Here is a 27,903-nt window from a genome sequence, read left to right on the forward strand (position 1 = left end):
ACTAAAAATCCTGAAGGGAAAACTAAGGATTCCAAAAAAGTAACTGATGATTCTACAGGTGTAATTAAGGATACCGCAGGTGTAATTAAGGATTCCACAGGTGTAATTAAGAATCTCACAGGTAAATTTAAGAATCCCACAGGTGTTACCGGGGATCTAAAAGGCAAAGGTAAGGAATCAAAAAATATAACTGAGGATACAAAAGACTTGATTAAAGATCCTGCAGGCGTAATTAAGGAACCTACAGGTGTAATTAAGGATCCTACAGGTGTAACTGAAGATCCCACAGGTGTATCTGAGGACCAAGCAGATGCAACACTTCCTAAGATAAACGAAGGGAAAACTCAGTACGGTTTACCTGGAAAATTAGAGCCGCAGAATGAGGAAGGGAAGCAGGAGGGAGGAGGAGATTGGTTGTCCTACCTGTGGGGGTCGACGACGGAGACCACCACTCAACCACCACCCAAGAGTGTTCCTGATGAAGATAAATCCTGCGTCCCGGACAAAGGACAGCCTCAGGATCCCCAGGATTCTTCACCTCAAGGAAAAAAAGGCGTTGGCGTCTCAGCTGGAAAGGATACGTCCTCTTCAGTAAGACCTTCAGGTGGTAGGAGTGTTGAAGGAAGCCCAAGAATGTTTGGTCGTAGAAAGTTAGGGGTCAAGACTGAAGGACTGAAGGGAGGACACCCACTTGATAAGGAGCCAACACCTGATGACGGCAAAGGAGACAAACGAGAAGACGACATACCCGAAGAGGTGGATTTTGGGGGAGAGTTGACAGGTTCTCCCCCAGCAGGAGATGCGACCACTCAATTTGCCGACACGAAATCGTCTGAGCTGCTGACAAAACCAAAATCAGGAGCGACGGAGGAAAGCAATCGTAGCCCACCCCAGAGTACACAAGGCCGGAGGGATTCATCTTCAGCCTCCCGATTAACCTACGAGGCTCTAGATCTCCCGGTGCTACAGAGATTTTCCACCATTACGACACCTAAGATTGGGATAAAAATCAAAGACAAAGAACCACTTGAGATTCATCCCAGTTTAGGGCCAAGTGAACCTGAGAGAGTGAAGCAGAAATATAAGAAACTGCGTGTATTTATACCCCCTGACTCAGATGACGAGGAAGAACTCGATGTTTGGTTCGACACGGGCATCCCCACACCTCTACGAGTGACATGTTACAGAGGTAAAATTATCGATCCTTCTGCCAACCCGACCATAAGAGAGAAGGTTTATCCAGAGTCTCAGCCTAATCCTCCGAAGACAAAAATACCAGTAAGAGAAAAACCTGAAGACATGACCACTCGCCGAAATGAAGACAAGTTAAGAAGACCGAAACCAAGTGTTAAATTCCTCTGTCCTGAAAAAGACGAAACAAGAATCATTAAACCCGAGACAAAAAGTGTTCAAAATGGGAGAGCAAAGAGACAACAAGTACCGAGTGCAGGGAACAAGGGAGACAGACTACAGCCAGAGGGACACGCTAGACTAGGAGGCGCAGACAGACACAGTGGCACCGCATCTACTACGGCAACACACAGACGAGATACGACCGTGCAACACAACGCTCCCTCACCTACTGGTAAAGTTGAGATCCAAGAGAGATTGAAAGCTGGGGAAGCGAGAGAGTCCTCAGCTGTAGTAAGTAGTGAGAATGTTGGCCAAGAGGAAGGAGTGATTAGCAGGGCCCGAGAGCTTCCTCCTTTGCCCAGTGCAGGACCCGGAGACACGAGGGTAACGATGAAAGTCATATTTTGATAGAAGAGTCAGTCAGTCAGTCAGTCAGTTCGTGTTGCGTCCTGGTCAGTATCTGCTACAGAGGCACCTGCCAAATGTCGTAGGACAGATTATTAACTTTCTAGTTGTATTGTGGTGAGATAAAACTTACGTTGCATCTTGCCAGACAAAAAGGTGGTGTAATAATTATTAATCTGGGAATCTCCCGCTGCTTAATATAACAACAGTTGCTCAACCTGCCATCGTCTAAACGTGACACGCGGATGATGGGAACAAAGCTCTTATCATAATAAATAATTGCTATTAAAACCGGTTCACAATATAAATAAAAATCTTCCGTTGCTCTGCTGGTTTCATTTTCCGTGTGGGACGTTCAATTTTATTTCATTACATTTTTTTTTTCTTTTTTCCCTTATGTTTCCTTTCCTGTTTGTCATGGAACACTACAAAATTGCCGCTTTTACAACAACATTTTTTTCGCTTCTCTGTAACTCGTATTTATTATTCAGTGTTTGCTTACGATTTGGCAAAAGCGTCTTTGTAGCAGGTAATTTGCTGTTCATGAGTCGGCTTCCTGCGCAGTTCTGTGTTTCGTTTTTCTCGCTAACCTCTATTATTCTTTTTGCACTTTGCTCGTTCACCTGTAAGACTAGAACACTCATCTGTTTCTGCATCATTACTTTCCGCTAACAGTTGATCTTACCTGTTCTTTACTTTTATTGCGTTATCTTTTAGAATACTTAATTACGTTACTTCAACATACTTCCTCGTCTCCTGTCCAATCACACCTGTTGCTATAGAAGTAAGTACCTGAGATTGGCTTAGCTGATGGACTCACTGGCGTAGATATTTTATTATTATTATTATTATTCTGTTATCTGTTAGATTTAGCTTCACTAAGGTAAACACACCAATACCTTAGAACTGTATGTTAGTCGGATTAGTGGCAGTATACACAATGAAATAATAACTACTTCGTGTATTCTTGCGTACAACATCTTGACCATACGCAGTGACTTGTTTTCTTGCGTACAACATCTCGACCATACGCAGTGACTTGTTTTCTTGCGTACAACATCTTGACCATACGCAGTGACTTGTTTGCTTGCGTATATCTCGACCATACGCAGTGACTCTTGTTTTCTTGCGTACAACATCTTGACCATACGCAGTGACTTGTTTTCTTGCGTACAACATCTTCACCATACGCAGTGACTTGTTTTTTTGCGTACAACATCTCGACCATACGCAGTGACCCTTGTTTTCTTGCGTACAACATCTCGACCATACGCAGTGACTCTTGTTTTCTTGCATACAACATCTCGACCATACGCAGTGACTCTTGTTTGCTTGCGTATATCTCGACCATACGCAGTGACTCTTGTTTTCTTGCGTACAACATCTCGACCATACACAGTGACTCTTGTTTTCTTGCGTACAACATCTCGACCATACGCAGTGACTCTTGTTTTCTTGCGTACAACATCTCGACCATACACAACGGCACTGCCCATTGCACAAAATAGCACTGACAGTTGACACTACTCAGACAACATGAACGAACATTTTAATTTTTCTTCGACTTGCTTCTTACCACTACTGTCTTTCACTCTCTTAAGCCTTCCATCGTGTCATACGTGGGTCAGTAGAAATCCTTATCAGCCCATGACTCCTCAGTCTGTTATCTGTGGGTCAATAGAACCTTAAATCCATCCCATGGCCCACTATATATGAATCAACTGAACCTATTATCCAACCCGGGGTCAGTTAGAACCCACTTGATCTAACTCAGGGATTCAGTTCATTTGGAGACTGTAAGACTGACATAAGAACCTTCCTTACTGATGACTACCTGGAGAATTAATATGAAATGACAGGAACTAATTGACACACAGGTAATCACAAGTACCTGGGAATGATCAACAGTTCGTATTATCACAATCCATACATCAAGTTTCAGAAGCTGTTGATCGGGTCAGTATTTCAGGATTTTGTCCTGTCTATCACAGCAGTGTACTGGTGGGGAGTCATGACCAGAGGTTACTACAAACGTTCATACATACACCAAACTTAGGTATTGATAGTTCCTCTGTTTTAAGTCCTTAGATCAACACCTTTTGGGCAGTTAAAGGAATTTTAATTTATTTTAGGATACAGTAAACCCTCTATTTAGCGAACTGTATGGGGATGAAAGTCCATTACATTGAGAGTCCATTAGATGTGAAGCCCCCATTTAAAGGAAAGATAGAGAAGTCCGTTATATGGAGGGCTCACTGTACATGGGTTATTAGATGATAGATATAATAATATATAACTAGTTCAAAAGAAACTAGCAACAGGTCATGTAGATTTTGTTCCTGATATTTGAAAGAGTAAAAATAGATTGATTACTACAGAATCCTATCCTACATCAGGTTCATATTGGCACTATGGTTGGCACACCTTGAATTCCTGGCCCTCACCTTGGCTAGTACGGCACTCTACCTGTCCCTGTGTGTGTGTGTGTGTGTGTGTGTGTGTGTGTGTGCGTTTGTCCTGTACCTCGCGGGGACTTAATGGCTGTGAAAGTAACCACCATAGATTTCCATGACTTACTTGAAGTTTAAAGTAGTTAGTTGTCTTAATTATTATTACTTTATTGGATGATGAGTAAGTGTGAGTACTTTATAGGTTCCGAGACCCTCAACATTCACTCATTATGCCCTCACACTTCTCATCTTCCTCTAGTGTGTTAATTATTATTTTGTATTACTGATTACTTACCACATTTTATTATTATTATTATTATTATTTGTTATTATATTTACATGCTACTTAACGCTAAAACTGAGGACATACAATATCTTCTATATGATATACACATACAATTTGCTATAAGCTTCTTTTATTTATTTCTGGGATGAACTTAAATAAACTTTGCTGAGAGAGAGATAACAGTAACTGAGTCTGATACGTGATATTGAAGGAATATTAAAGTTATTATTATATTATTTTCTTTAGATTAAATTAACTCAGGGATGGTATATTTTTTTTAATGAGACTCAAATCTGATCTTTTGGTGTTCTTCGTGTAACTACCTTTTATACCTGCTTGTTAAGAGTTAATTAAGGATAAACTGCACCTGTTTTGAGGAATTAGTGAGAGATAATTAAGGATTACTTCTTATAAATCAATGAGGTATTTATAAAGGAATTAAATGGATCAATTTCCTCAAAAAATTAATTAAGCTCAACTCTTTCACCGACCAGGAAAGTAAATCAAATTTGTAAACAGAGAATATGGTATTAAATCCCGTTTATCCAGAGAAGATGAAATAGTTATGTGTTTTTGTGATATTCTATAATTCCCTCACTCACCCACTTAACTTGTTATTATCTTCTCTAAAACACATCACTCAAGTCGCTGTATAGTTTGGATTAATGATTCTATTTCTGTAAAGTAACTTGTCCTCCGTGACATCTCGGACGGATGATGTAGAATGGCTAATTCGCATCCCACCGCTGCCACCATGTATACAACAGTGGGATAGTTATTAACCATCATACAGTGATAACTTATAAAAATTTTAAATTGATAATAAAGATAGATAAAATGTATTTTGGGGGGTTTAGTATTGTAAATTTACTATAACTAATGTTTAAGTATTGTAAAAGCAGCTAACTATCGTTATACTGTAAATCTGTAAATTTCTCTGTAGTGGAATTTACAGATACTAGTCAGAAAGAGAATATTTGCAAAATGATTTACAGTTCTATTCACTACATAAATAATCCTATAAGAGTAAATAAAACGTTTAGAGAAAAGGTTGAACCTAAAGGTGTTTAAAGTTCAGTTCTCCCAGTTTTCGTTTATGGTTATATACTAAGAGTTGTGCACAGCAGTTAACACTCTAAACCTCTTGTGTTCTTTACCTCCAAGAAACCTTTTACAAACAATTTCGGGGGGAATCTGACACCACAAACAATTCTCACAGGAGCCTCAAGTAGTGGACATTTGGAGCGAGAGAGATACATCTCCCCTTCATAAGAAGCTCAAAGTTACAGCAGCTGAGGAGGAGTTGTCTTACCATGGAGAAGGCTCTGTGACCACCGCTGGTGAGGCTATAGGGCAGACTCTGCTTTTGGAGCCACAGGAGTCAGAGGAGGACTTTTGGGGGAGGAAGGAAGCCTCACCACTAGTAAGGAGAATACACATAGACGTTGAGGAAGAGGAGGAGGAGGAACAAGAAGAAGAAGAGGAGGACTTTTGGGGACGGAAGGAATCCCCGCCCTCAGTAAGGAGGATACAAATAGACGTTGAGGAAGAGGAAGGGGAAGAAGAAGAGGAAGAGGAGGAAGAGGTACAGCAGGAGGGAGAAGAACAGGAAGCTGAGTACTACCAGCCCAAGGATGTGTACCAGACTGATGATGGCGACGATGATTTACTTGAGCGTTGGTTTGACTCAGATGAAGCCCAGACCCGAGCTCTGAAAGAAACATCACAGAGAGAGGAAACTTTCTGGCAAGGAGAGGCAGAAGAAGAGAGAGAAATTCACATTGAACAAAAGTTTGAAGAAGAAATCAGAGAGGAATTTGTGGAAGAACAGATTTATACAGAAGAATCTCATGAGGTTGATATCAGGGTCTCCGGAACCTCACCACCAGCCATAAGACCCAGAAGGGCATTTCCATTCATTGATGAAGACGAGGAATATGCCGCCGAGCAAGCCTTACCCGAAGGTACAGAAGAGTCACCAGATGAAGCATTGATTGAGAGATGGTTTGACTCGGACGTGGCAGAATCTCATAAAGAATACAAACCCTCAGAGGAACAAGAACGGGGAGACCTTGAAGATGAGGAGCATCTCTCTCCACCCCCAAAGAGACGCAAAGGTTTCAAAGAAGCAGAATTAGAACAAGAATTAGCTTCTCAAGAGGAGGAACAAGTCATTGATATTTGGGGTTCAGGCGATACATCACCACCATTAAGAATAAGAACATTCGAAGATGTTGTAGAAGCCACACCTTCACCACCTGCTAAAGAACCTGAAGTTGAAGAAGTTATAGCTGAACCTCCTGAAGAAGATGTTGATATTTGGGGGTCAGGAGATACTTCACCACCACTGAGACGACCTGTTGTCAAGGTTGAATACACGCCTTCACCACCTACCGAAGAAGCGGCCGCCGAAAAACCAGGGGACAAATCACCTCCACTGAGACGACCTGTTGTCACGGTTGAAGTTACTCCTTCACCACTTGCTGAAGAAGTTGAAGTTACTCCTTCACCACCTGCTGAAGAAGTTGTTGCTGAAGAACTAAAAGTTGAGGAACCTGAAGAAGTTGATATCTGGGGTTCAAGAGATGCTTCACCTCCACTGAGAAGACCTGTTGTCACGGTTGAAGTTACTCCTTCACCACTTGCTGAAGAAGTTGAAGTTACTCCTTCACCACCTGCTGAAGAAGTTGTTGCTGAAGAACTAAAAGTTGAGGAACCTGAAGAAGTTGATATCTGGGGTTCAAGAGATACTTCCCCTCCACTGAGAAGACCTGTTGTCACGGTTGAAGTTACTCCTTCACCACTTGCTGAAGAAGTTGAAGTTACTCCTTCACCACCTGCTGAAGAAGTTGTTGCTGAAGAACTAAAAGTTGAGGAACCTGAAGAAGTTGATATCTGGGGTTCAAGAGATGCTTCACCTCCACTGAGACGACCTGTTGTCACGGTTGAAGTTACTCCTTCACCACCTGCCGAAGAAGTTGAAGTTATTCCTTCACCACCTGCTGAAGAAGTTGTTGCTGAAGAACCAAAAGTTGAGGAACCTGAAGAAGTTGATATCTGGGGTTCAAGAGATGCTTCACCTCCACTGAGAAGACCTGTTGTCACGGTTGAAGTACTCCTTCACCACCTGCTGAAGAAGTTGTCACTGAGAACCAAAAGGAGAAGAAGTTGATATCTGGGGTTCAAGAGATGCTTCACGAGAGAACTGAAGAAGTTGTCTCCTGCACTGCCACCTAGCCCTGTTGTCCCTTCACCAACCACCTGCTTGAAGTTAACCACCTGCTGAAGAAGTTGTTGCTGAAGAACCAAAAGTTGAGGAACCTGAAGAAGTTGATATCTGGGGTTCAAGAGATGCTTCACTCCACTGAGAAGACCTGTTGTTAAAGTTGAAGCTACTCCTTCACCACCTGCTGAAGAAGTTGTCACTGAGGAACCAAAAGTTGAAGAACCTGAAGAAGTTGATATCTGGGGTTCAAGAGATGCTTCACCTCCACTGAGAAGACCTGTTGTCACGGTTGAAGTTACTCCTTCACCACCTGCTGAAGAAGTCACTGAGGAACCAAAAGTTGAAGAACCTGAAGAAGTTGATGTCTGGGGTTCAAGAGATGCTTCACCTCCACTGAGACGACCTGTTGTCACGGTTGAAGTTACTCCTTCACCACCTGCTGAAGAAGTTGTCACTGAGGAACCAAAAGTTGAGGAACCTGAAGAAGTTGATATCTGGGGTTCAAGAGATGCTTCACCTCCACTGAGAAGACCTGTTGTCACGGTTGAAGTTACTCCTTCACCACCTGCTGAAGAAGTTGTCACTGAGGAACCAAAAGTTGAGGAACCTGAAGAAGTTGATATCTGGGGTTCAAGAGATGCTTCACCTCCACTGAGAAGACCTGTTGTCACGGTTGAAGCTACTCCTTCACCACCTGCTGAAGAAGTTGAAGTTACTCCTTCACCACCTGCTGAAGAAGTTGTTGCTGAAGAACTAAAAGTTGAGGAACCTGAAGAAGTTGATATCTGGGGTTCAAGAGATGCTTCACCTCCACTGAGAAGACCTGTTGTCACGGTTGAAGTTACTCCTTCACCACCTGCTGAAGAAGTTGAAGTTACTCCTTCACCACCTGCTGAAGAAGTTGTCGCTGAGGAACCAAAAGTTGAAGAACCTGAAGAAGTTGATATCTGGGGTTCAAGAGATACTTCCCCTCCACTGAGAAGACCTGTTATCACGGTTGAAGTTACTCCTTCACCACCTGCTGAAGAAGTTGAAGTTACTCCTTCACCACCTGCTGAAGAAGTTGTCGCTGAGGAACCAAAAGTTGAAGAACCTGAAGAAGTTGATATCTGGGGTTCAAGAGATGCTTCACCTCCACTGAGAAGACCTGTTGTCAAGGTTGAAGCTACTCCTTCACCACCTGCTGATGAAGTTGTCGCTGAGGAACCTAAAGTTGAGGAACCTGAAGAAGTTGATATCTGGGGTTCAAGAGACACTTCACCTCCACTGAGACCAAAAATTGTCCTGGAGACTGCGCCGGAATCTCTTGAGGTGGAAACAGAATTCAGTAAAGCATCAGATGAAGTCTTGAAACTATTTGAAGAACTTGCTGAGGAGAGCAAAGAACTTCTAGCTGACCAGCGTGAGGAAATCTCAGAGGACTTCTGGGCTGGTAGAGGCACCTCTCCATTGACAGGGGTAAAACCTCCCGAGACACCATCAGAAGCTACAGAAGAAGTAGATTTCTGGGCAAGAGCTGGTGACGAGTCTCCATCTAGGCAAAGAGCCCTTGACGCCACCCCACCAGTGGTCGCAGAGCCTTCGGAAGACTTTGAGTTCCAAAAGGATACTACTTTCCCACCTCTATCAAAGACTCTCACTCCAGAAGAGGAAACAGAAAAAGATAAGGAAGCCTATGAGGCGACTCAGGAATTGAGCGAACAATTGGTAATGTTTTTCTTTTCGGTCGCTTGGATCACATACCTCAGAGGCTGCCAGGTGAAAGATGGCTGGGACAGTAGATGTAAACAAGAGGCGAGGTCACAAAACCCACGTCACTGTCTTTCAACATTTATCTTAACTCTTTCATTTTGTCAGGCTTAAACATAATATGAATACTATCTTAAAACATCAATAAATAAATATACAGATTTCACAAATTTCAGATCAACTTTAAAATTCGAACATAAAATAAAACATAAGATTATATGGTACCTTCCTGCCCATCTTTTATAGTAATCATTAATAAAATCTCCCTAACCTATTTTATATAAACGTACATTGATAAACTTCTCCATCTAAATATAAGAATAAAAATTTCTGCAGCCTTTGGGGTTTGTATCGGTTTTCACAGTAACAAGTGTCCTGTCTTACGAGGAACTCACAACAAGTACGTGAAGCATCAACATGTTACTGATAACGGGAGTACCTGTATGTGCCCGAGTGACCCTTAAGTCTTTGTCACGATCCCCAAACATTTGCGTGTTAATTTAATTCTCCAAATGAGAGTAAGAAACACATTTACAGTAAGTATGGTAGAGTCACAGTGCAAATTCAATATCACCAGAACGTCTTTGTGTCATATATTAAACCCTTTGGATGCAGTTTTATATCTCTGTTTAGAGGAAAAAATTATCAGCAGGTTAAATTTTGATAATCCAGATGTTGGACCTAAGTCAAGCCTTGTGGCGCTGGGTCACGTACAGTTCCTGGGTTGGAGTCTAACCTCGCGACGCTGGTTTGAATTCCTTCGAGGCTTCTATAAGCATTCCAGTTATCAGTGACAGAGTCTCTTGTGCCTTATTCGTTTATCGTTATCGTGTATCCGTCGCGAGTACCTTAACCCAAGTGCTCCCTTCAGCGCCTCCGCCCCATACCACCGGTCAGGCGTGCTCCCTTCTCACTCCTGACAGAAGATCAGGGGCTTATATTTACTATCAACAGCACCAGGAAAGTTAAGTAAAAGATAGATCTCTACTTATTTCACGAGAGAACCTGGAAGGAGATATTTAGTTTCGAATGTTTCTTAATGAGATGGACTTAGTCACACGGGAGCAATAATATCCTTTGTTCTTATAAGCAAATTGTTTGAGGAAAATGATCATCTCAGGCAAAGGATAGGAAAAATATTACTGTATATACCTCTACAACTATCATGGTGTTGTCAAGATCATCACAGCTTGATAACATTTGGGTGATTTTGTGTTAGTAAAGAGTAACTAAAGCATTTCCTGATGAAAGGGGCTCGTGGTATTTACTGGTTAAAATAGTACCCCAGCCTTCAATACCCACAACTCTCAGCTCTCTGTACTAAACAAGAATTCCCAGATCTATGTTAGATAACCTCAATACTACACTCTCTCTTATCTTTAGTGTCCTTAACAACCACCTCCCCAATACATAACATTTAATTAACTGGTTGTGAAGTGAGCGGTCAGTAACACTCAACCACTACTACACATTGTTATGGGAGAGGAGTTAAGTCGAATGGTCATTTGGACATACGGTCGTTCCTGAAATTCGTGCACCAATTATAAAACAAAGGGACCACGTCTGATTAGGTCGCGTACTGGTGGTGAACTCTGTAAGAAAACTAGAAAGGTAAATAAAGGGATAAATCTCACTCTTCGATGCAAAGTTCTCTGATTTCTCCGTTTGTTTTGCTATTTTCTTACAGAGGGGCGCTGAGTTAGGTCCTGCGCCAGCTGGGGATGTCTTGTCGTACTAGAAATTCACCGCTTTGTTGGGAACGGATCTTAGGATAATACACACACACACACACACACACACACACACACACACACACACACACACACACACACACACAGTACACACACACAGTGATGGACAGCGTTTTACCTGATCCGTTTATCAGTGGTGCCGACGTTTGAGCGGCTGAACCTAAAACAGACAAACTTATTTATACTCAGATGAAATCAACAGTTGGTACGTGTCCTTTTTGGTTCGTGTCCTTTTGTTTCCTTAAGGACATATCTAACACTGGAATCATGACAACACAGGAGCCGTTTCCAACATAGCACGTGTAAAGAAGACCAGACATCTCTTCAACTTAGTACTGTACCCTGTTGACGACGGTGGAACAGGTGTGGGTAGTGTCCTTTAGTGGTGGTGGTGGTGAGGCTCCAGACACCCCCTCCCCCTCCCCTCCCTATTAGCTCTCTTGATTACCCCTTAGTAGGTGAAACTAAAGGGGGGGAATGGGTGGGAGAAACCTTTAATAACTGTGATCAAGAGGAGGAAGAAGGGGAAAGGTAGTTCTGTCAATACCCCCTTGAGGTTAGAGCCAAGGGAGGAGGTAGGGGGTATATCTCAGGGGGTAAATGGGAAGGAGGGGTATAACTAAGCTCTAATGGGTACCAATTAATAGGTTTACCAAAGGGAATGTGTAAGGATGGTGGATGACTGATGATGCTCCTTAATACGCGCCCTTAAGGAGACAGGAAACAGAGAGAGGGACAACTTTCAGATTAAGAGGGACATGAACAATCTAGTGTCAACAGGGAAGGTTTGGTTTACTTGGCTGCCAGACGAACGATATAATCTTTGACCCTATTTTGTGTGTGTGTGTGTGTGTGTGTTATCGTCAGTTGCATGTTAAACTTTCTATTGGGGTTATATTAGTGTCAGCTTGGGGCCATATGCGTGTCTTTCAGCTTAGAGACAGCTTGGAGCCAGATTGATGTCAGGTTTGGGGAGAGAGTCAGAAGTTCCTTACCTAGGATGGATTAAGCTGGGGGAGGGGCGTCTGGACTTATCCTGTGAAACTGACTAAGAACTACTATCGGGGCACACACACACACACACACACACACACACACACACACACACACACACACACACACACACACACACACACAAAGTTGCCTCCCTCACTCACTCTGAAGAACAATACTCACAGGTGTTTCAATCAGTCGTTTTGTCATCTTTATCTTCCTCTTAAGAAAGGCTCGCCCTCCCCCCACCCACCCGACACCTGAGATCACCTGGAGAGTCTCTTTGTTACCTTCCTTTTTCTCATTTACTTTCTTACCTGTTGTTACCTGTCTGTCTGGTTATTATTTTTTCCCTTTGTTTTATTTTCCATATGTAATTTCATGTTTGTCTATCTGTTTATTTCTGTCTATCTATATATCTATCTTTCTATCCATCTACCCACCCACCCACCCACCCATTTCTCCAGTCATATATCCAGATCGGTTTGTTTACATGAGTGAGAAGGAGTCCCACAGGGCACTTCCTTGGGTCCGCGGATGATTTGGACGCGAGGAAACTGAGCCTTACTATTAGGGGGGGGATAAAGGTGCATTTAGCTTGCCTTAATTGTGATAATAACCTGCGCCCGTCTCGTTGATCAAAGTAAACATAGGTGAAGATATGTGTGTCTCTAACCAGAAAATCGTCCATGTGTCAATTATTGTCGTTTAAGTTTGTGTTGTCCCTTCAGTGTGTAGTTAAATAGGCGTATATGCTTAAGAAACCCCCCCCTCCATCAATGTTGTAGTTGTTGTTTATTTACAAATACAAACATACCATACAGATACATATGCATTAATGTATATCGTATATAAATATGTATGTATACAAATATATCCATACATATGTATAATCACCTAGATTGCTTGTTTAGCTTCTCACTTGATTGTTATATAGATGATACACTAACGCACCCAAAGCTTTTATATTTTGTTCACTAAAAACTTATTTTATTTTAAATGCATAATAAATATAACATAATATTATGATAATGTTCTAGCCAGCTGTACTCTCTGTGGCTCCCCAGTCTCTTCAACACAATACAGTATCTCCTAGCAATATATCTCCTAGCAATATATCTCCTAGCAATATATCTCCTAGCAATGTATCTCCTAGTAGTCACCACTGATATATTTCTCAAGTTAATTTACGTCATATTTCTCATTCCATCTCATTATCATCATCTCCTTTTATTTCTCTTGTATCTCTCTGTTTCTCTTCATATTTCATCCAACACCTTGAAGCGTCTCTTGGTGTGTAATTAATAACTAACTAATATAGAAAGCTTTGGTAAATATAGTATTGAAATAGATACTTCCTGCTTTAACATCTATTTAGCTGATATAGAAAAGCTTAATTAAAAACCTAACTGGATTTTTTTTATTACAATTATGATAAAAATACCAATAATAAACAATATTTTTGCTTTGGAGATAAATAATGATTAAAACACACGATTTGTTTTTACTTGTATATTAATTTTCAGTACGTAAAAAAAACACACATAGGAAAAACATTAAAACAACGTCTGCTGCTTGTTTGTTTTGTTTAAGTAAATCTTCCTGAGTACAAACACCCATTAAAACAAACACCCGCTTGTTTAGTGTATATAACAACTTTTTTTGTATTTATATATAGAAATTAGAAAAGAAACAAACACCTATTTTTAAAAGTTTATATATATATATTTTTTTGCAACCCTTACAATTGACTTTAAACACTACTAAACATTGTAGTATATCATGATACCGCCATACTCATTCCTGCGACCATGATGAGATAGATGATAGATGAACAATAGATAGATAAATAGATTCATAGGATAGAATAGATATACTTAGACAAATATTGATAGTTATGTTTTAATTTAATTTATTATTGTGGAGTGGTTTGGTTTAGTCACCTTTTAAAAGTCTTGAGATTATTATTTGAATCCTAGGTGAGTCTTGGCGTATCCTAGCTGATGACTAGGATATTATGCATAGATGGGATTCCTTAGCTCAGTCCTAGGAGACCTGCTAGGGTGCCATAGTCGACATAGTGCCATAATGTACATCACTAGAAGGGTGATAAATTTCTCAGGAGGTGCCAATGTCGACTATGGCATTTTAGAAAGAATCTGTCACTATGCCATAGACGAAGCTGCTACCTACTATGTCACTTGTGAAAGAGTCTCCACGGTTGCCATAGTCGAATTTGTACCTCTGATAATTGCCATAATCGAATTTGAAATGATAGACTTTATTGTAATCGAATTTGTAACGATATAAATTGCCATAGTAAATGTTATAGTCCACCCTGTACTCTTAGGGATGCCATAGTTTCTCCATGGCACTTTTAAACAAATTTGGTCAAGGTGCCATGGTTGACGATATAAGAATACAGTTGCCATATTGTACCGCTGGGAGTTGCCATTGTCGACCATGACACCCGGCACCTCTGCAGGGTCATTGGGGAGTGTATAGACTGTATACTGAAATGTCTCCTGTGTATATTACCTGTATGTTACCTGTGTACTACTAGGTGTATATTCTGTGTACTAAAAAGGTGTACATTCTGTGTATTACCTGTGTACTATAGAGTGTATTACTGTGTACATAGAGTGTATTCCTGTGTATTACCTCTGTACTCTTGTCTATTACCTTTGTACTCTAGGGTAAATTATAAGGTGTACATCCTGTGTACTCCTGTGTACTATGGGGTGTACTCCTGTGTACTATGATAGAATCTGAAAATACACAATAATCTAACAGGCTCAGGAAGACGCCGATAGGATCAAGAGGGAGAAGGAGGAACAAGTGAAGAGAGAAGAAGAAGAGAAGAGGAAGAGAGAGGAACAAGTGAAAAGAGAAGAAGAAGAGAAGAGGAAGAGAGAGGAACAAGTGAAAAGAGAAGAAGAAGAGAAGAGGAAGAGAGAGGAACAAGTGAAAAGAGAAGAAGAAGAGAAGAGGAAGAGAGAGGAACAAGTGAAAAGAGAAGAAGAAGAGAAGAGGAAGAGAGAGGAACAAGTGAAAAGAGAAGAAGAAGTAAGAAAGGAGAAAGAAGAAAGGGAGAAGAAGGAGAGAGAAGAGAAAGAGAGAAAGGAAAGGGAAGAACAGCAGAGACTAAAGAAAGAAAAGGAAGAACAGGAGAGGAGAGAACGAGAAGAAAAGGAGAAGAAAGAGAAGGCAGAGAAAGAAAGAAGAGAAAGAGAAGAGAGAGAGAGAATAGAAAGAGAAAGGAAAGAGAAAGAAGAAAAAGAAAGACTTGAAAAGGAGAGAAAAGCAAAAGAAGAGAAAGAAAGACTAGAGAAGGAAAGGAAAGAGAAAGAAGAGAGAGAAAAGAAGGAAAAGGAAGAACGAGAGAGAAGAGAAAGAGAAGAAAGGGAGAGGAAAGAGAAAGAGGAAAGGGAAAGAAAAGAGAGAGAGGAAAAACAAAGACTAGAGAGAGAGAAGAAAGAAAAAGAAGAAAGGGAAAGGAAGGAGAGAGAAAGAAAAGAAAGAGAAGAGAAAGAGAGACTTGAAAGAGAGAGGAAAGAAAAGGAGGAGAAAGAGAGAATAGAAAAGGAAAGGAAAGAGAAAGAAGAGAGAGAAAGGAAAGAAAAGGAGGAGAAAGAGAGAATTGAAAGAGAAAGGAAGGAGAAAGAAGAGAAAGAAAGAAAAGAAAGGGAGAGGATAGAAAAAGAAAAGAAAGAGAAGGAAGAGAAAGAGAGAATTCAGAGAGAAAAGGAGGAAAAAGAAAGAAAAGAACGAGAAGATAGAGAAAAAATAGAGAAAGCAAAGAAAGAGAAGGAAGAGAAAGAAAGAAAAGAAAGGGAAGAGAAGGAGAGGAAAGAGAGGGAGGACAGAGAGAAGATAGAGAAAGCAAAGAAGGAGAAGGAAGAGAAAGAAAGAAAAGAAAGGGAAGAGAAGGCGAAGAAAGAAAAGGAAGAAAAGGAGAGACAAGAAAGAGAAAGGAAAGAGAAGGAAGAGAAAGAGAGAAAAGAGAAGGAAGAGAAATTAAAGAAGGAGAAAGAAGAGAAAGAGAGAAGGGAGAAGGAAGAGAAAGAGAGAAAGGAGAAGGAAGAGAAATTGAAGAAGGAGAAAGAAGAGAAAGAGAGAAGGGAGAAGGAAGAGAAAGAGAGAAAGGAGAAGGAAGAGAAATTGAAGAAGGAGAAAGAAGAGAAAGAGAGAAGGGAGAAGGAAGAGAAAGAGAGAAAGGAGAAAGAAGAGAAATTGAAGAAGGAGAAAGAAGAGAAAGAGAGAAAGGAGAAGGAAGAGAAATTGAAAAAGGAGAAGGAAGAGAAAGAGAGAAAGGAGAAGGAAGAGAAAGAGAGAAAAGAGAAGGAAGAGAAATTAAAGAAAGAGAAAGAAGAGAAAGAGAGAAAGGAGAAGGAAGAGAAAGCAAAGAAGGAGAAGGAAGAGAAAGAGAGAAAGGAGAAGGAAGAGAAATTAAAGAAAGAGAAAGAAGAGAAAGAGAGAAAGGAGAAGGAAGAGAAAGCAAAGAAGGAGAAGGAAGAGAAAGAGAGAAAGGAGAAGGAAGAGAAATTGAAGAAGGAGAAAGAGGAGAAAGAGAGAAGGGAGAAGGAAGAGAAAGAGAGAAAGGAGAAAGAAGAGAAATTGAAGAAGGAGAAGGAAGAGAAAGAGAGAAAGGAGAAGGAAGAGAAATTGAAGAAGGATAAAGAAGAGAAAGAGAGAAAGGAGAAGGAAGAGAAATTAAAGAAGGAGAAAGAAGAGAAAGAGAGAAAGGAGAAGGAAGAGAAAGCAAAGAAGGAGAAGGAAGAGAAAGAGAGAAAGGAGAAGGAAGAGAAATTAAAGAAAGAGAAAGCGAAGAAGGAGAAGGAAGAGAAAGAGAGAAAGGATAAGGAAGAGAAAGAGAGAAAAGAGAAGGAAGAGAAAGAGAGAAAGGAGAAGGAAGAGAAATTAAAGAAAGAGAAAGAAGAGAAAGCAAAGAAGGAGAAGGAAGAGAAAGAGAGAAAGGAGAAGGAAGAGAAAGCAAAGAAAGTCGCCACCGCCCGCAAGACCATAACAATGGACCCCGATGATCTCTCGAAGGATTCTGACTCATCTGTTGAAGACGCATTCGAAATGATGGCGCAGGAAGCAGTGGAGGAGGAAGAGGTAGAGGAGTTCTGGTCAGGAAGAGACGTGGCTTCTCCCATCGGCGCCCAGGAAGCAAAACATAAACAAGAAGTCGCCGAGAAGAAGCAAGAACAAGAGGCTTCAAAACGGAGTGGTGTCGAAGCTCCCAAGTCGGTAAAGATAATGAAATCTAAATCCGTTCGTTATTTTCTTCGTTTATTTTATTTTATTTCTTATTTTTTTCTGTCTATATTTTGTATATATTTACTTCTTCATTTTGGGTTTTTATTTTATTTCTATTTTTTTTTGTCGCCTCGAATTCCGGTGCCAAGCTTCGACTCGCCCGTCAACAGTCGCCGAATTTCACGTTTTTTCTTCTTACTTAAAATATCTCAATGTTATTTTTTCCTATAACACCAAAAATTAAATAATAACATCTTACTAGCAAAACGATTAATAATACTTAACTATAACATCTAAGAATTACTGTTAAATTGGCAGATTATTAACTTGGTAAAAACAAAAAATCACTTGGCAACATTTTGGCGGGCCTGTCTGATGTGGACTTCTGTACAGTATTGCCAAAGTTCATGGTTGATAATGTCTTAACATGGAGTAAAATTTATAACAATTTGTAATACTTATACTCTTTGTTCATAAGCTGTTCTATGGATGAAATTTGCTGCTTATTATAATGCTCTAACACATTTCGCTATAATGCTTTTCCATTCTCTGTTGTCGATATTGTATCTCATTGTTATTGCAGGTAGCGTAAGTATAATGAACTACGCAACAGCAACAATTTACATACATAGTGAGCTGTATAGACTACATTATACCACAAACGTAGCGAAGGCTGTATATGTTATAATTCCTTAATGTATTTGTATAGAAATCATGTTAGTTCTGTGAATTAAAAAAATATTAGAAAAATTTAAACGATGGCAACACTGTTTTTATTATTGTGATACCTCGTGTTATTTTTGGGTATAAATCCCGCCCCACCATATGGCAACACCGAGTTCGAGGTTTGCATTTTCCCCCTTTTATTTCAGATTTATTTTCTCTCTCTCCTCCCTTCTCGTTTATCGTGGTTTTCTCTGTACCTGTTTTTATTTTGTGTTGTTACCTTGTGTTACTGATTAAGCAAATATATGTCAAGCAAGCATAGACCTACCCATATTAGCGTTTATGCGTGTGTTTGTGTGTTTGTGTGTTTGTTATTAATGACTAGTGGTTATTTCACCTCATACCACCCCACCCCAACCACCGCCGCCTGCACCTGTCCGCTAAACATCTTAATTTACTGACTCTGGAAATAACCTGGTAAGTTCTCAGTCACCTACACGTTACAATATTACACACTTACACAATTTACCCTACGATAACTATAACATTTTCCCACCACATCTCAAACACATACACATACAACATTAAAACATTTCCTTAAAACATTTAATAACAACATTCCTTAACATTCACAAATCAAAATAACACATTTATCGGTTTACTCTGGTTTATATCACATGTTATATTAAACCAATGATATAATAACACTAGGTTTAACACCCTCACCCGCTCTGCTTGACTCATTGTGCAGTAATAATGGCCCTCTGTTTTACCCCGAGTGTGGCTTTGGTTTTAACATAATTAACATGAGGGAAGAAATGTTAATACTTGACAATTAAGGATGAGTAATGATGGTGTTTATTTACAACACATCAATACATACATACAGGTAATGATATATCAATAGGGTATTTGGGTACTTTTTCAGGTCAGGGGTCATGTTAATAGGTCAGGGGTCATGTTAATAAGGGGTTATTTTAATAGGTCAGAGGTCATGTTAATTAGTAAGGGTCTTGTTAAAAGTTCAGGGGTCATGTTAATAAGGGGTCATGTTAATAGGTCAGGGGTCATGTTAATAAGGGTCATTTCAATAGGTCAGAGGTCATGTTAATTAGTAAGGGTCTTGTTAAAAGGTCAAGGGTCATGTTAATAAGGGGTCATGTCAATAAGGGGTCATTTCAATAGGTCAGAGGTCATGTTAATTAGTAAGGGTCTTGTTAAAAGGTCAGGGGTCATGTTAATAGGTCAGGGGTCATGTCAATGGGTCAGGTTGGTCACTATTAGGCTGAGGAATCATTAGAAACGAGGGACTAACATTCAATCAGGTCACTTATTTTTTTCTATACATACTTGTAGCTATGTATGTTAGTCTCATGCATACCTATACATAGATATACATAGACATACATATATATACATACTTACTCCAATGCAAATAGACACAAACACTTCTATAATTACACACACATGTATACACACCCATACGTACACACGCATATATTGACACATACTTACAGTACACACACACACACACACACACACACACACACACACACACATACACACACACACACACAGCTCTCCAAACGCCAAGGGTTGCCTCAACTACCAATTTTCTAATCTAGATAAACCTTGTCTTGCAGGAACCAGCATCGAAACCAGCGCCTGAACCAACGAAGCCAGCCACTGAAGCCAAACCCGAACCCCCCAAACCAGCTGAAGCCAAACCCGCACCACCTAAGCCAACTGAAGCCAAACCCGAACCCCCTAAGCCAGCTGACGCCAAACCCTCACCACCTAAGCCAACTGAAGCCATACCCGCACCATCTAAGCCTGAGCTCCCGAAGCTTGTGGTGCCGACTCCTGAAGTGAGTAAGCCAGAGGTGAAGAAAGAAGCCACCAAGCCACCTCAACCAACAACAAAGAAGATGGATGAACCGACAAGTAAGTGAAGCCTCTCTGTGTAAAGTGAAGCCTTCTGTATGTTAAGTGAAGCCTCTTGTGTGTTAAGTGAAGCCCCCTATGTGTAAAGTGAAGCCTTCTGTATGTTAAGTGAAGCCTCTTGTGTGTTAAGTAAAGCCTCCTGTGTGTTAAATGAAGCTCCTATGTGTTAAGTGAAGCCTCCTGTGTGTTAAGTGAAGCCTCCTGTGTGTTAAGTGAAGCCTCTCTGTTAAATAAAATATCCATGTAATTATATATAGTTAATACTTATATGTTAAATTAAGCCTTTGATAATTATATAACGATTAAGCTATTATCGTGTCCCAATAAACATTTTACAAAATTAACATCGGAAAATTATCAATGTTATAATAAACATTTAAACATTTATTACAAATACCAAGAAAATAATTATACTAGAAAAAAATAATGAGTATAATTTCATCTATGTCGCTAAGATTATGACCAACATTATACTAAACATTTTAACAAACACTGACATGAACATTTGGTCTCCCCACAGCGCCGTTCACCCCTGGGGGCTCGCCGAAGCCTGTGTTTACCAAGACCCTTAAGGGAGACGTAGTGGAACGTAAGTATATCACGTTCACCTTTAAGTCCTTCCCCTTACTGCCCCCTTAAGTCCTTCCCCTTACCATTAGTCTATTCCATATTCCCCCTACCTACCCTTCCATAATCCTACCATCCTATCCTCCTCTCTTCCCCCTTCCATCGTTCCTGTTCTCTCCTCCAGAAATAATCAAGGAGGAAAGTTAAGACAGAACGTGTCATTTGTTTCGTGGTGTGTGTGTGTGTGTGTGTGTGTGCGTGTGTGTGTGTGTGTGTGTGTGTGTGTGTTTACCTTCAAATGAATGTAAACAAATTGTGTATCCATATGTATAAGTTACAGGTATAAACGTAAATATTCACAGACAAAGTATACATTCAATGATTAGTAAACATATGTATTCTTATGTATGATTTTGATATGTATATCCTCGTATACATCTGTGTTTATTTATACATGTTACCCCAATGTTTACTTAATTCCCTTTAAAAAAAATCATACTAACTTTATATCAATGTTTATTAATCCTCTAAACATATCATACTAATATCAATCAATGTTTAGTTCTTTTTTAAACATATCAATCTAGGTTTTATTTTATGTTTAATTAACTTTAAACATATCTCGTCAACATTTATGTTTATTTTCCTCCTAAATATACCTCAATAACACTAATATTTAACCTTCAATTTAAACATCTCGCTAACTGTATACAAATATTTAATTTTTATTATATCTCGCTATCAATTCAATGTTTAATATCCCATTTTAAACATCCTACTAACTCATGTTTATTTTTCCTTTCTAAACATCGCCAATAACTCATCAATGTCTACCTTCCTTATAAACACATGCTGTCCTCAGTAACCTACACTATAATACCAATGTTCCCTAACCCAATTTTCAGGAGTTGTATCAATTGACGAGTGGGGACACAGAGTTACAGTAGCCGTCAACGAACGTACGTACTAAGAATGTCATTATCATCTAGGCTTCACAGTTCTTTTTTCCGCAGTTTCCCCTCCCAATATTGCTTCCGTTTTCTCTCATTTTTTTTTCAGTGTACCATAGAAAATTGGGTCTTTCGAGAGAAAATGGGATACAAGCTTACTGTATGAATTTATTTTTTTTAGTTTGTTTTTATGTTGTTTCATATTACTGTTGTTTTATATAATTGTGAATTTGGTCTTATAATCGGATAATAAATCTTAATTGTGTAATATTTTTCAGTCATTCTTTCCAAATTATATCCCATTTTCTGTTGAAATTTTATAGATCATTTCCTGCATTGTAATCTACTCATGAACATCTCAGAAGGATGTAGATAAATAGTTGTTATCTTGTAGGCATGATGATAACTTCTGATGTGATCATGAGTAAGCTGACGTGTACTCTTCCTCTATATCTCACAGTATCTGTATAGGCTTCAAACACTTTCAGCAGCTTATGTACAATACAGCCATTATTCTACCTACCCGATGCCTAGCTATGGGTGGCGTATAAGACGACCGATGTTAGAAAAAGTACCACGAACGGGACCTCAAACCATTTTCATTTTGTTTTGTTTTTAATTGAAGTAATGTCCCTTAACCAAACTTAATCAAAGTTAATCTAATTTTATGATTTTATTACAATGTTTTGTTAGGTTATATTCGGTTCTTGTCACCTGAGTACAGAGTAAATAGTCCCCCCCCCTCCCGTTTTCCTGTTCGTGGTATTTGTAAAACATTTGTCATCTTTACGTAGGTTTCAAATCTCTATCTCAGTAGTTACGAGGTTCATGCGTATACAGGATTAGCGTGTGCTGATTGGAGTTTGCTAAATGACGTCAGATAATGCTATCCAATCCTCTACTAGGATTCGTTAACTTTCATTGGTTGTATTAATGTTTTCGATTAGTTTTATGTTAGCTTAAGTTTTGTTAGGTTAACTTTATATTAAGTGAGGTTAGGTTAGGTTAGTTTAACTCTATATTAGGTTAGATTTTTAGGTTAAGTGAGAGAGGTGTGCAAGGTTACGTCAATGAAGAGCAGAGCCAATGAGCACATGTCTTTCCCTCATATACGCGGAATCTGCAAAATTGCTTCCCGACCAGCTATTGAAAGCTTATTAGCTGCCTTTCACTTCTTCAGCTAAATCAATGTAAAATATAATCCCGTTGAATCTTCTATCAACTTGCAGTAGTGTACTTCCGCGTTGAGCTTCCAAGAGTTAAACCCATTTTCTTTGAGAGCTAAATCCGTTTTCTACCAACCTATCATGAAGGGTAACTTAAATATTCTGTAGTCATCTAAACTATATTAACACTATATATATCTTCAGTACCACAACCACACATACACCTGAATGTAAGAAATAAAAACAAATCGAGATGAAATATAGAGAGAAAAGACAAAAAAATAAATTATAATGCAAAAACAAATGGTACAGTTCCCCCTTACAATCAAAATTTTGTTCTCATCATCATTTTACTAACCTGTCTATTGCTTCCCTACAGCTGGTGATAGTGTCTCCTTCGTGTGTGAGGTTGCCCACCCACTCCCTTACTTCGTCACATGGCTTAAAGACTCCAAGCCACTGGACGACAAGCTGGCAGACCGCGTCCAACAACAGGACAGTGGCACCAGGCATACCCTCAAGGTAATGTGTCCAGATTTTGTATGCTGTACAGATTTTTTTGCAGATTATCCGGATTTTGAAGATTTTCCGGATTTTGTAGAGATTCCGGATTTTGAAGATTTCCGGATTTTGCAGGTTTCCGGATTTCATTTCTTATTAGTTTAGGTTTGAAATGCCTGTTTTTTTTGTTTATAATAATCACTATTGATTGTCTACTTCCTATTTGTTTTTATTTTGTCTGAAAGCAAATATAACTAGTTTAGAATTTTGTCTAAGATGCTAGTACCTTAAACATTCTCCAAATTCATCATTAATAATTTAAATCTTAACCAATTTTGAAATTAATTGGGTTAGATAATTGACCAAAACTAGCCTTATAAATTTAAAGCTTGTGCCCTCACCTTTTTTTTGCTATCCAATTTAGATGCTAGACTATTATTGGCCTGGTTGGCAACTAAAGGCTTGACCCTATTTGACTGATTCTGGTCAATCATATCAGAGGTGTATTTTATTTTATTTTTTTTACATCCAAGATTCTAAGTAGATTGCCTCTGGTGATATCCTAATTGATGTTACATAAATCTCTCTCTCTCTCTCTCTCTCTCTCTCTCTCTCTCTCTCTCTCTCTCTCTTAATAATTTTTTCTCAATTTTTTGTCTCTCTATTTCCTTCATTCTTCGTTCGTTTTTCTTCTTATCTCTATTTCTTTATTATTTTGTTTAATTTCTTTGCTCTTCCTTTATTTGTCTTTTTTAAGTTTGACCTTTTTCTTTCTTTTATCTCTATTATATTTTATCTATGAACCAAATCTTCTTTCATTTCTCTTTTTTTCTTTCTTTCTTTCTTTCTTTCTTTCTTTTGCTCAATGTTTCTATCTCTTCATTCAGATGACAGATGAAGGCGCCAGACACACCTTACAGGTATCAAATTGTTAATGAGTTACCACCCGAGATGCCGTTAGCCCCCTGAGAATGGCACCTCCCTTAGAATGCCCCCCCACCCCAGAGAACGTTAAACCCCGCTTAGAATGTCCCCCGAGAATGGCATATCTTTAAAATACCCCCAAGGATGGCATACCACTTAGAATGTCCTCCAGAGAATGGCAACTTCGTAGAATATCCCCAGAGAATGTCACCCCTTAAAACGTTGCCACTGAACCCCCTAACCCCCCTTTAAATCGTTACTGCTGAACACTCCTCCTTAGAACTTTGCCCTAAGGAATGCCATCTCACGGGTACATCTTTTCACACCCTCCCCCTCATGAGAATTGAGAACACACCCTCTTTACATATCTTCCCCCGGAGAATATTTTTCTTCTCTATCTTTTGAATGGACTTGTGGCCTTTCTCTTGAACACCCAGCGGCTGTTTACTGCATATATTGTGTTTGTTACCCCCAAGAGATGTAAGAATACCAGTTGGTGTTTACCTTATGCGTGTGTGTGTGTGTGTTTGTGTGTATGTATGTGTGTGTGTGTAAATCCATCAATATCATTAACTTGATTGAAAGAAAATGGAAAACTGAAGGAAATTAAGACCGGTTGAAGAAAACGGGAATACTGTTATTGCCTTCTAGGAGAGACTCAAGACAAAACCCCTGTTAAGACTATAAGCTTGACTTGTTCTTTCTCAACCTGTCGTGTTTCTTACGTAAACCAGGAATTATGATTGTATCCCAACCAGCTTACTGCATCAGCTTTAACTTACTGTGTAAGCTGATCATCACCGCACTAGAGATAAAACATAAATTGGTTCTGAAATAATTACAAAGCACTTAGATTAATCCCATACCTGTCTAAACTAAATACTGATGGCTAATGATTTACTGAGCTGACGTGATTACTCCATCGACCTTCAATAGACGATCTACTTACTGTATATAGCGTATTTCTTAACCGTAAGTAAGGTTACCGGAAACAAGTACTTATCGTGTTCCAGACAGTTTCTTTTTGATATAGGTTATTAGAGAAAGTTGATCCATCTTTCGTTTGTTTTCTTGGCCAGATGATCTGTAAGGAATAAACATTTTGTGACATTTACCAGGAAGATGGTATAGTAATTCCTCCCGAGGCTTCATATAATGTTTTTAATTTCTGTTCTGTTCTGTAATAATATCTCAAAGCGTTAAGATAACATAACAACAGAAGAGATAGAGAATATTTTTTTAATAGTTTACTGCACAAATTAATCCTATTAAACGTTGTTGAATACAGGAGAAAAAACAATTAATCACGAATGTTTATAGACAAAAAAATAACTCGTCTGTGTTTGGATTTTGTGACTGTTTGTCTTATCTGGTGGAAGGAGGTGACTTTCTGTTCGTAAACAATGTGGTGTGTGTGTGTGTGTGTGTGTGTGTGTGTGTGTGGGTGTGTGTGTGGGTACCTTACGATTTACCTGTCCCACACGAGGTTTGACTAAGGGTGATCGTAATGTCCTTGTACACCTGTAATAATTAAAAATAGGGTTATACCTCGTTATACCTATTTTATCATAAGTAAAACAAGGTAAATAATTATAGCGTTAATTATAGCAGGTGTACAGAAAAAAAATGGTATTACGTCACTATCTCGTTTAATGTACGGAAAGGATTAATGTCTCTGAATCACTGAAAATATGTTAACTGTCTCATATAAATCTCCCGAGTGAAGCATCTTGATATAAAGTAATCTTAGCAGTGTATTTTTCCCATGTAAACACGATGGAATGATAGAACCTCCTTCCTTCCCTGTGTATGATGATGTAATGTTTGTGTATGTTTCAATTGACTCGTATACTGCGTCAGTTTGGCTTTACGGATTTTGACTCGTCTTGTATTTCAATGATTTACCCCAATGAACTGTTTCTCTCCCTTCATCTTTGGGTTATAATTTTGCATTTTTATGTTTTTGTTTAATGTATATATAATTTTTCAATGAAGGACTGATTGTGTTTTGTTTCTGAGTAACATTTCAACATCACGACCCTACCCACCGCCCTCTCAGCTTACACACTACATGCTGAGTTGATGTTGTTGGAGAAGTACTGAAAATTGAAGGGATATTCATCATTCATTTGTATTTTACTAAGTTGATATTAAGGTTAATGATAGATAATGTAATGTATCTATTTTATTTTTTGTTCTTCATAAAGCTTTTCTCTCTTAATTTGCTTTTCACTTGGCGTATTAGCAACAGTCTTATCTCTGTGTCCCTCTGGTGAATAGGTGATGAACTGCCGCGTCCAGGACTCAGGCATCTACACTGCCAAGGCCACAGATGAGGTTGGTGCCAGCGCTACTTGCTCAGCCCAACTTCTCGTACAGGAATGTAAGTAAAAATCTCATAAAAGTATATGTATTTAGTAATCATTAGAGTTTACATGTATACATAGATAACAATAAAGTCGTATGATATTTTATGTTTGTTATCTGGACTCAAACTACAGTACGTGTAATAGGTGAGATTGGCAGCGCTGTCACAAACTTCTCAAAATATCGTACTGGCAAGAGACTTATAAAATCTCCAGGCAACTATGCTGTGATTGGTTAGAGAACGTGACGTCATCTTCCCTAAACAGACTACGCTCACCAATCAGATTTACCCAAGGATCAATAAATTAATTTTAATTGTGTCAACTAACTTACTGTCATATTCAAAGGCGATGTAAAGAACTCACGCCCTCCAACCAATCACATCTTGGCTGCCGGACGCTCTCTAGACGTATATCATTGTCTAGAAAGTAATAAAATGTTATATATAGAACCAAATCCACTATATTCCCGCTGAAGCAAAGATCTTACAGGTGTTATTGTCTAAGATCTTGTTGACTCTTACCTCGGGAAGATCAATGTTCCTTATAATCTCTCAAAATCTTACAGCATCACTTTGAAGGTTTTATAACAATGAGGTAACAAATATATTTAGTTTTTAAGAATTTGATAATTTTAAAGTTAGTATGTCTGTCTGTGTTATTTTTTTGTCTGTCTATTTGATTATCTTCTGGTCTGTCTACCTGTCATTCTGTCTGTTTTATCTGTTTACACTTTATTTGTTATGTCTGGAAATCTGGATAGGTGTTTACATCTCTCTCTCTCTCTCTCTCTCTCTCTCTCTCTCTCTCTCTCTCTCTCTCTCTCTCTCTCTCTCTCTCTCTCTCTCTCTCTCTCTCTCTCTCTCTCTCTCTCTCTCTCTCTCTCTCTCTCTCTCGCACATAATTTAATTCACTCACTCACTCCCACAGTGACGGAAGAGGAACGAGCTCGTCGCATAGCCGAGAAGTCTCCCTTCTTCCTCGTCAGGATGAAACCGACGGAGGTGATCGAGAATACCAACCTCTCCTACACCATCCATGTCAAGGGCGACCCTATGCCAGAGATTCAGTTGTAAGTGGTTGTGCCTGAAGCTGTAACTTGATAGATGGTCAGTGGGTGTTGGTGGGTGGCTAGTGGGTGTTGGTGGGTGGCTAGTGGGTGTTGGTGGGTGGCTAGTGGGTGTTGGTGGGTGGCTAGTGGGTGTTGGTGGGTGGCTAGTGGGTGTTGGTGGGTGGCTAGTGGGTGTTGGTGGGTGGCTAGTGGGTGTTGGTGGGTGGCTAGTTTGTGTAGGTAGATTATTTAGCAAGACCTAAATTATATACTGAAGGGGGAACTTTGCCTAG

The 27,903-nt window shown here is 39.4% G+C and overlaps 1 protein-coding gene across 1 annotated transcript in view; it reads left to right on the forward strand.

Annotated features, from left to right (window-relative positions):
- Positions 1–27,903, forward strand: part of LOC121874422 (obscurin-like) — a 201,004-nt gene that overhangs the window by 122,767 nt on the left and 50,334 nt on the right. Inside the window, exons 16-21 of the mRNA XM_042378552.1 lie at positions 19,785–20,085; positions 20,606–20,674; positions 23,148–23,290; positions 24,157–24,189; positions 26,474–26,576; positions 27,490–27,631. Coding sequence (XP_042234486.1) covers positions 19,785–20,085; positions 20,606–20,674; positions 23,148–23,290; positions 24,157–24,189; positions 26,474–26,576; positions 27,490–27,631 — 791 coding nt within the window. The remainder of the gene's footprint in view (positions 1–19,784; positions 20,086–20,605; positions 20,675–23,147; positions 23,291–24,156; positions 24,190–26,473; positions 26,577–27,489; positions 27,632–27,903) is intronic.

Source organism: Homarus americanus, unplaced genomic scaffold (genome assembly GCF_018991925.1).
Source record: "Homarus americanus isolate GMGI-L3 unplaced genomic scaffold, GMGI_Hamer_2.0 scaffold43349, whole genome shotgun sequence".
NCBI lineage: Eukaryota > Metazoa > Arthropoda > Malacostraca > Decapoda > Nephropidae > Homarus > Homarus americanus.